The sequence below is a fragment of the Vanellus vanellus genome (assembly GCF_965231255.1).
Source record: "Vanellus vanellus genome assembly, chromosome: 1".
In the NCBI taxonomy this organism is placed as follows: domain Eukaryota; kingdom Metazoa; phylum Chordata; class Aves; order Charadriiformes; family Charadriidae; genus Vanellus; species Vanellus vanellus.
The window spans coordinates 67191413-67201228 of record NC_138905.1 but is presented as its reverse complement, the minus strand read 5'-3'; the positions used below and the strand labels follow the sequence as shown (position 1 = coordinate 67201228).

The window sequence follows — 9816 nt, the reverse complement described above, 5'->3', positions numbered from 1 at the left end:
GAAGAGCTGGAGATTTGAGACTTTGTAGCTCCTAGAGGTGCACTTACTGCAATAGCAGAGGTGATGATGTCACCTCCATGCTTCATGCTGAGTAAGTTAATGCTACCAAACAGAATTAGGGGTGGTTTGCTTGTAGCTACATGCGCTGTTACTTAGAATCACAGACTCATGTTTCTCAAAACTTGGAAACGGACCACAGTGTCAGGGAAATGCAAATGGCAGGTAAAATAAAAACAAGTGGCCCACACTACTATGAGAGAACTTTACTGAACCCAAATTATTTTTTTCCTTCCTTTTGTTGTATTTGAAGGTATAATTGAAGTCCAGTCTTCTTATATGAAAACTCTGACATTTATTATGTTCTGTAGGTGCTTCTTACGCTCAGCTCTTAAGCGTTGCTTATTGTATCATGTTATACAAATATACCGGGTTTTTTTCCATTGTTTTTTTGGATGAGAAGGTAAATACAGCAATATATCATAAAATCGAAAAGTTGGATGACAATAGAATTAGCAGAATAACGTGAGAATTTTGTTATTCATTAGACAGTCAACAGAATTGTTAGTTGCTGCTCTGTCTTTTTGTACCTTAACTGGGTTCTGGGAAATAATTTATGCAACTTGACATTGACAACATCGATGTCCGTGGGATGTACCAGTGGAGTTGCTGTTCTACCTAGCAATTTAAGTTCAATGGTTCTGTTCATAATGCATTGCAAATCACTTCTTGGTAAGCGAAATAGGTTTTGATCAAAAGATTAAGGTTTGATTTTTATTATTTTTTAGCATTTTGGGTTTTGGCTGAAGAAAAAGAAATCAAGAAAAGATGGACTGGAATGTAAGACCACTCCAGAATGCTGATGCAAAGAAGAACCTGCAAAGTGAAGAAGCATGTTACACTCAGTTCTCTAATGCACATGCTTTTCCTCAGACAAATGCCTGTTCCTCTAAAACTTCATGCACTTATGTTGGAAATAACCAAATGATGTATCTGCCAACTAGCACTGTTGCCTTCCCTCTTGTAAATGCTGAAGGGTTCAAAACTTCAGATCAGGCCGTACCAGGAACATCTGTAACTGGTAATGATTTTTTTGTCTCAAAATACTCAGTTGAGAGACATCCACCATCTTGTGTACCAGTAGCTCCAAAACCTCCTAATCAGGTATCGCGTTTGCGGGCAGAGATCACTCGGACTTCTTGGCCAAACTCTAATGCCTCCACTTATTCCCTTAGAAAGTTACCTCCCCTGTCTTCTCAAATGAACACTGGAAATAATGTGAGGAATGTACTTTGGGAACCCCAATATGTCACCACAAACAGTTACACTGTGCAGCCGCAAGTACCACAGCATAATTCTATGAGAACTACAATACTATATCAAAGTAACATTCATTCCCAGAATAATTCTATGTCTCTTGGTACATCTGGGCAACATGTCCAAAACCAGGTATATCATCCCAACGCTCAATTGAAAGTTTTACACTCACTGAATCATAATACTGCAGCAAACGTACAGCTGCTACAGTATCGACCAAGTCAGGTGGGATCAGAAGCTCCTAGTGGATGTTCTGCGCCATCTTTGTTGCCTCCCAAGTGTGATTCAAGAGCTGCAGCGCAATCTTCAATAGGGATACCACAAGCGGTTCAAAATGTGCCTAATGGATACACCCTTAGCCAACAGAGGCACCCATCAGATCCAAGAAGTGCTTCTGGTTTTAACAGTGTTCAGCAATACTGTCAGAAACAGCAATCTGGAGAAGTCAGTCAATCAGTTAGGAAAGCCTGTAATTCAAGCAGAAATGTGCCAGCAAATCAGCCTTTTAATGAAATGTCTGTGCCGTCCCCTGGTATTCCCAACGAACTGTATGATATTGTGCAAGAAATGGAAACTCTTTCTTCGATGGCTGCTTCAAAGCCACTGAGTGATCCTGCTTCAGTTCAAGAAAGCCAGACTAGTAGTTTAATGAATGGACCTGTTAATTCTCAGATTTCTTCAGCAGCAGAAAATGGAAGAACGATTACAAAGGACACACTAGCTTGGGAAGCTCAAAGGCTGCTTGCTATTAAAAGAAAATGTGTCCTGCTTGAAAGGATACATCATCATAGAAGAAAACTCTTAGCAGCTTCAGGACATGACAAAAGTACTCTCCCACTTCCTCCAAGTTATCAAAGTACTCTTGCTAATTGTCTTCCATGGGTGCCCAGCCAAAATGTACCACCTTCGCCATCTGAAACAGTGACGAAAGAGAGTCAAATAATTAATTCTTTACCTGAAGAAAGAAGTAACAAAAACATAGCCAGTGCTGATAACAGAGGATTAGAAGTGACTCAAAGCAACCCTCAGGTGGAGCAGGGGAGCCCTTCATCAAGCTGTGCTCCTATTCCCTCTCAGAGCAAAATCCCAGCTCAATTAAATAATCCTGAGAACACTCCCATCTCGGAACAAAGCGATGCATATGCCTTGGCCTCTTCTCAAAAGACTGTGACATCCTTGAACAATGCTTCAAGTTTTAATCAAGTGGATAGCTCTATCAAAATTGCGTCAAAGGATGTGCCAGCCAACACCAAGAACTCATCATTTCTTCAGTTTGTATTGAGCAGCACAAATATATTGAAAGAGAAGACAGCTGGTGCTACTGCTGATAAAATACTAACTAGTCTCCTGTGTAGTGAAAAACCATTGCTAGATACATCTGTCTCAGGTGGAAGCTTGCTAAAAGACACTAGTGAGAAGAACGTAGAAAGTTTGAAAGGTGACCAGGCATTTATGGTTCACACAAACTCTCCTGTATCAGAAACAATCGAATCTGGTGAAGCTAAATTCCAGAGTGATGTAGCTCAGAAAAAACCACCATGTACTGAAAATACATCTTTCAAACAGAGCAATTGTAATTACTCGGTGGAAGAGCTAACTGCATGCCTGGGCTTGTGGAGAAAGCATCCATCGGGATCTATAAGTGTGCAAAATAGCCAGTCAAATGAAAGCCCCGCAGCAAGTCAGATTTCACCTTACAGACCAAACACAAAAAATAGAGAACAAAACAAAGTTCAGGTTAGTACAGATGAAGCAGGTTTGCCTGTAACAAGTGCTTCTGTAGGACAAAAACTTGATACATTGAGTTGCAATTTGATAAAAAGTTTTGAACTCCAAGTTGCAGTTGTCTCTCCTTTAGTACTTTCTGAACAGAGAACACAGAGTGAGCAGGTAGACAAATGTCCAACATCTGCAGGTAAAACCTATCCAGTGATTGACTCGGGAAGCACATGTAGCTTGCAAGAAGAGGAGAAAAGTGGTTTGAGTGTGGTAAATACTGAAAAAGGAACAATAGAAACTGTTCAGTTGTCACCCAGTGATTGTGTTCCGGTACAAAAAGTGGACTCACAATTGCAACAGACCAAATTAGCTGACGGAAATGGAATAGTAAAAAGCAGTGTGAGCGCAAATGATTCATATGACGAAAACCAAAGGAAAGTTAGTCGATCTGCACAAGATACCAGAGAAAATCTGCAGCTTGGATTACAAAACAAGCCTTCTCTTCCTAAATTGGGCATAAATTTTTCTAGTCAAGTCTTTCGAGAAGGTGTAAGAGACCATAAAGACAATCAAGCTGTGTTAGAGACAGGAGATACATCCACAGCTGTGTTGGAAGAACAGATGTTTTGTATTTCTAGTGTGTGTTCTCTTGTTGAAGGTGATACATTTTATAATCCACAAATAGCAAGTATATTCAGGTCAGTCCCTGAGACACATGCATTAAATGATACCTCATCAGAAGGAAACGCATCTGACCCAAGGCAAAAGGAGCAACAGCTTGAATTGGATAAAACTGAGCTGAGCAGTAACACTCCCCAAAGAGACAACTTGCTGCAAAAGATGTTGGAAGAATCATCAAGCTGCATGAGTAAAGAAGGTAAGATTTTGGATGGTATCACAACTAGTCAATTGGAGAAAGCAAGCAGTGGCAATCCTCTTAAAACAAATTCTGCCTCAGAACAAAAGATGTCATTCAATGCATCTTTCAAGCATCCTGAAAATGACTTGGAAATTCTTGCTAGTATAAACCAGGAGTTAGCTCAAAATTCACTAGATCTCTCAGTCAGTGTCACTGCTGAAACAAATGTGTTCACTGTTCCAAGAGACAACAGTAAAGAAAATTACATGTCCAGTAAAAGTAGCACAGAAAAAGAGATGAACCTTTTTGGAGCAGAACCTATTAAATGTCTAAACAATCAGCTGTCTGAACTAGTGAAAGAGTTTCCATATGGCATTGAAGGTGCCGATATGCTAACAAAAGAACGAGTTCAAAATGATTCTGTGGCTGAGCGGATGGAGAATCAACCTGAAAAAGAGACTCAAATTTGTGACAAGAATACCAGTTTGAAGGACCCAGTAGATCAGATAAAAATTGCAGTGTTAAGCTCTGATCAGATGCAAGAACTGTTGCCTGAACACAACTGGTGTTCCTCTGGTGACAGCAAGAGAGTAGCGAGTGAACGGTCAGAAGAGGCTTCAGCTGAGAAGGAGAACCTTGAAGGCAGTATTCAGCCTAGTCAGAGCCTATGTGAGAAGGAAAAAAACCCACAAAAAGCCTCCAACCCCAGAAAAAAAAAAAAAAAATATTGTTCTTTAATGGGCTGGCTATCTGGAGCATGTTTAACGCCACAGTGCCCCTGTGAATTTGGAATGTCTGGTTCAGAGAGAAATGGTGATCAGCTCTCAGAAGCTGAAAATACTAGCCCTGCAGAGAGACAAGAAAACAACAGTAAATCTGATGCCGTAATGACGAACAACTGTGCAATGGAAAACCTGCCAATTTCTGAAAAAATCTCAAGCAGCGATAGCAAAAATAAAAAAGATAGTTGCAAATACACCTCTGTAATGAACAAAAAAGCTAGGCCAAAGGTGAATAATGAATGCAAACCACTTATAACACAACAGGAAAAAAATGGACCACTTAATTTCTCTGAAAACCAGGATGTTGATAAATCTGAAAGGAGCAGTTGGAAGGAAGAGATACAAGTCGACAGAGGAACGCCATTGTTTGGCGAAGAATTTCATTCTGACACAAAAGAACATCAGACAGTCTCAGAAGAACTGTCAGAGAAAGCTGGTCATACAGATGCAGACAACATAACAAAGTTATCCAAAAAGAAGAGGAGAGTTTTCAAAACGGAGTCCTTTTCAAAAGATAAAACCAAAACAGGGTTAGCCGTGAAATCCAAAACAGACATTCACAAATGTATAAAGTCAGGAACTGCTGAAATTAAGCACACTAAAGTCAATCAAGGACAAAAAAATAAAACCTGTGAAGAGAACTCGGGTGAAGAACAGAACTGTAGGAAACAAAAGGAGATACTTGGGCAAGGTGTAGGACCTAACATCAAAGAGAAAGCCAAGTTATCATCAGAAGAAGAACATAAAAAGCTGAAAGGTTATTGTGCCGATGCTATAAAGTTCCCAAATTTTGGCACTGTAGACTTAAAGTCAAGAAACCAAAAATATTCTCAGCATAAATCTATGAAAGTTCATTCTTCACAGGAGCAGTTCTACAAACGAAAGAGGAAGGAAAATATGATTGGGAAGAGAGACCCTAAGAAAACAAAGGTGGAAGAGGAAAGACTTAAACAATCTGAAGCAAAGAATTCCAAGCAGCTTTCACATAATTGCATGATAAATACTGACAAAGCTAAAAAATTGAATGGAGAAAATGGCTGGAAACCAAAGAGTTCATTAGCAGATCGCTCTGTGCTTAAACTACAGAGAAAAAGAGCTCAATCTTCTACCATCTCTAAAAACTACTTTTCTAACAAAGAGAGACGTCTGGATGGTCAAAACAAAGACAAGAGCTCTGAGAAAATGTTTCCTGATAAAAACCTGCTGTACTTAAATAGAAGAAATAACAGATTAAAATTGCATCTTCAAAAGGAACCAAAAAAACACTACCTTAACAGAGTTGCATTTAAACGTACAGCACAGGAACGCATATATCTGACAAAATTGGAGACGTCACCTGTCAGACCCGTCTGGCATCTAAAGCCCAAAGTGTCACAAAACAGTCCAGATGCGAAAAGAGATGCTTCTGTCTTAGAAGTTGAGAAATCACGCAAACTGGAAGTACTTGAATTTAAGCTGTGTCCAGAGATACTGTTCAGAAATCCAACCCCTGATGAAGAAAGCTCAGCTGCAAAGAATTCCCTGGAGACAGAGAAAGCCATTGTGGCAGGTACGATGCTATCTTGATTATTGATTTGCAAGTAAATCAATTTGCAAGTAAAAAGTATGCACTCCTTTTTAAATTCATGTTACACAAAACTATAGAAGTGAAAATGTGGGACTCTGAAGGTTGAAATAGCTTAGCTAGCTTTCTGACAGACTGTAGCCGTGTGTTAAGCTGAAAAAAAGCACGAGACTGAATTTTCCTTCAATCTAATGCTTTATTCCTTTTCCTTAAGTTTTACGGAATAAAGTTAGAGTAGTTTAGATCATGGTCGTTTCAAGTAACTTCATGAGAAGGCTTTCTAATCTACTTGTAGAAGATAGCTTGGCTTGTTCGCGGAAAGCAAACAGTTACCAAAGGTGATCTGTTTTCTATTCAGCATTCGCTTGATTGTGTATAAATGTGGTTGTGGTAGCCAGACATATCCTGCACACAGTCTCTGTAACCATTGCCATATTTGCTTTAAGCTACCATTTTTCCTCTTCTTCCTTATCCCCAGTCTTTCGACATTTTTTTTACATGGTATGTTTTGAAGCATATTTGTGTCAAATGCTATATTTGATTTTAAATAAAACCAAATCTTAAGTTGTACATAATGGCCCTCGTAGTCATTTTCACACCCGAAAGAAATTTCCTTTTGCATGTGCTAGTATGTGTGGTAAAACTGATGCTGAGTAGAGACCAAAACTTGTGATCTAGGAACCTCAAAAACATTTTTAAAGTTTTCTCTTTAGGTGTCAAGAGTAAAAAAGAAGATTGGTTAAAACGTGATACAGCAAAGCAAAAAAAGCTGGAAGAGATCTCTACAGGTGAAATGACTTCTGATTATCCATTTTGAAATATAAGTTAAATACTCTTTGCTTGGTTTTAAGTGTTCCTTTACAGTAGCAAATCTTAATAAGGTATTTTAACTTATTTTTTACTAGCTCTGCTGCTGAAATGTGTACTGTAGAGTAGACTTACGAGTTTCAAAGATTTGTGAAGATTTTTATTGCCATAAGAATATGTTGTTGGAGATTGTTGGAATTTTCCTGCATACATATGTGCAGTTGAATCAGAGGGAGCACTGGTAACAAGATTCAAGTACAGTTTTGAACTGTAGGTAAAGACCAAGCTAGTTCTTTCCCACTTTAAAATGTAGGAAACGATTTAACGGAATCTAGTATGAGACTATAAAACCAGAAAGTAATAGTTTGTTTGTTTTATTTCATTTCATTTCATTTTCACAGTAAGCTGATGCTGTCCGCACATACACCTGTGCTCACAAGTACTCAGACCTCTGTGTCCCAGTAGTCTGTACAGGACAGAGGAATGACACACAGAGGAAAATTGGTGCCACTACTACATCTGCCTTGTTTCTCTTGATTGGAAAATTACTTTTTGGATGGTCTTTTGTACTCTTTATGAGTCAACAGTTACAACAGAAGCATCTTTCATCTCAGGGTCTTGGTTGTTTCATCCTTTGTAAATCTTGGGCGAAGTTGCTCCGTGCTCTCTTTGTTTCTTTGCTTCTTTGCTTTAGGTATCATTCTAGCTATAGTCTTGTTTTCGTTCTGGTCTAACAGGAAGCAAAATGGTGCATTTGGCATGCAACCTTGTTGCCATCCTCCTCTTAGCAGAGTGCAAGTCTTCTGCTGGCAAGTTGTCTGTGTTGTGGTCTTCATACAAGCAACACATTTTGCAGTGTTCACAACTTTTATTGCTGTTCAATGTGTCCATGGCTCTTGGTGTCTGCCATTCTTTTAGCCCTTCCTCTTGTTTCTTCTCTTACTTTCACAAATGCACTTTTTCATTCACACCTTTCTTAATATTCTTTAGCAATCTCTCTTACGAAGACACATCAGTGACCCTTTGGTGCTTAAAGATGCATTGGAGATTGATTTAAATTTGAGGTACCTGGTGCCTTAGGAAGGAAGTTTGTGGCATCCTTTTTGATAGTGGGTGGCGTTATGTACCACATGCATAAGGAGTGGAATCATTTGAGACTCTTAGGCTTTTGCTGTAACCTACTTCTCTGTCTGTTTTTCAGCTGAGGACAGTATTCCACTCGATACAGCTATACAGATCCTGGATGGAGATGGTGAGGCTCTTCGCATTCCAATCAAAGACTCAAAAGAGATGTTTCAAACCTACAGGAAAATGTATCTGGAAAAAAAGATGCAAAAGCCTTGATAACACTCCTGTATCATAGGTCTTATTCGGTATCACTGGGAAAAAAATGCCAACACCAAAATGCTTTTTATTTGTTTACTTCATATTTCTGAATTATTAAAAAAAACTTGGGGGTGGGGCGCATTGGCAATTTCCCCCCCTATTTGCCTCATTTATGAATGATTGAGAACTTATTCTGTATTTATTGCACAAATATGCTTTGGTGCTGAAAATGACATTGTATTGTTTCTTTTTGGCATGTTTGAGGTGTTTGTTTTTTGTTTTTGGGTTTGTTTTTTTTTTTTTAAGATATAGGAGTTAGTTGAATCTTGACCAAAAAAACCTCAAACTCATTTAAATTGCCATAGTCTGTTTTCTTTTCTGATTCTGGAAAACTTCTACTGGTGGTACTTCGCATTGCTGGCAGTAGAAAAATATTCCTACTGGAAAGGGATTGCAGTGGGTTCCCGAGCATTACACTTTTTTTTTTTTTTTTATATATACTTATGCTAGTCTGATGTGCTTCTGACAAGGCTTTCTATTTTTGTAGAAACTTTATTTTTTTTAAAACTGGGAATATGAATATAAAACCCTCAAATCAAACATACAGATCAGGGGATACCATGAAGTATTTATGCTGCTACCCAGTTTTCTTACATTTCTTTTTGTGGAACTTGTACAAATTGAACTCAAGTTCTTCATCTGAACATAATGCTGTAAACTGATAGCTGACTGAAGACTTCTCTTTTTTTTTTTTTTTTTTGTTTGTTTGTTTCCTCTCTCTGCTTTCTTTACACTTGAAAGAAAAGTGTGATTCTTGAAGTGCAGGGCGTTTGAATTCACTCGTCTGGACTATGTTGCTCACTTTAGCCAGACTGTAATTAATTTCTTTGTCTATAAAGTGTTAGATAATGCTTGACTACACATTCACTGTGACATAAGAGTTATATTTGTTGCTGGATATCTTTTGTTTAAGCGCATTTTCATTATTGTTCGGAATTTTGAATTGAGTCATATTTTTTCAGAAATTTGGGACTTTATTCTTTCTATCTGTTTAAACATTTATACTGAAAGTAAAAACTCTGTAGATATTTCACTGAATGATTTTTATACTTGAAATAAACTTCTGAAGGCTATGCCTTGTCTTTTTTTTGGTTTAAAAGTATTAAGTTGTGGTTTTAGCGTTTAGTTAAATTGGCATTGAAGATATTCCTGTCGATGAAAAGGAGCTTTAGAATAAGTACCAAATCGTCCTTCTGAAAAGGTTACATAGTTGCAAGTGTGAACTGGACTTGAGTCCAAGCGTTTTCTAATGAACTCTTAACACCATGTACTTGTACTTCAGAAAACACATCAAGAATTTTTTTCTCGTTTGTCTTGTCAGCATCTTTTTTATTTTTTTTTTCTCTTTTCCTCTTGCTCTGACTTAGAGTTGGGAACTGGTTGGC

General features: G+C 38.2%; 1 protein-coding gene across 1 annotated transcript; it reads left to right on the top strand.

Moving 5' to 3' along the window:
* Positions 1-825: 825 nt before the first annotated feature.
* Positions 826-9504, top strand: RESF1 (retroelement silencing factor 1; the record flags this gene model as incomplete). Its single annotated transcript, XM_082496938.1, has 3 exons — positions 826-6223; positions 6952-7026; positions 8247-9504. The coding sequence occupies 3 exons, from the start codon at positions 826-828 to the stop codon at positions 8387-8389; spliced, it is 5616 nt and encodes a 1871-aa protein (XP_082353064.1). The 3' UTR covers positions 8390-9504.
* Positions 9505-9816: the final 312 nt, after the last annotated feature.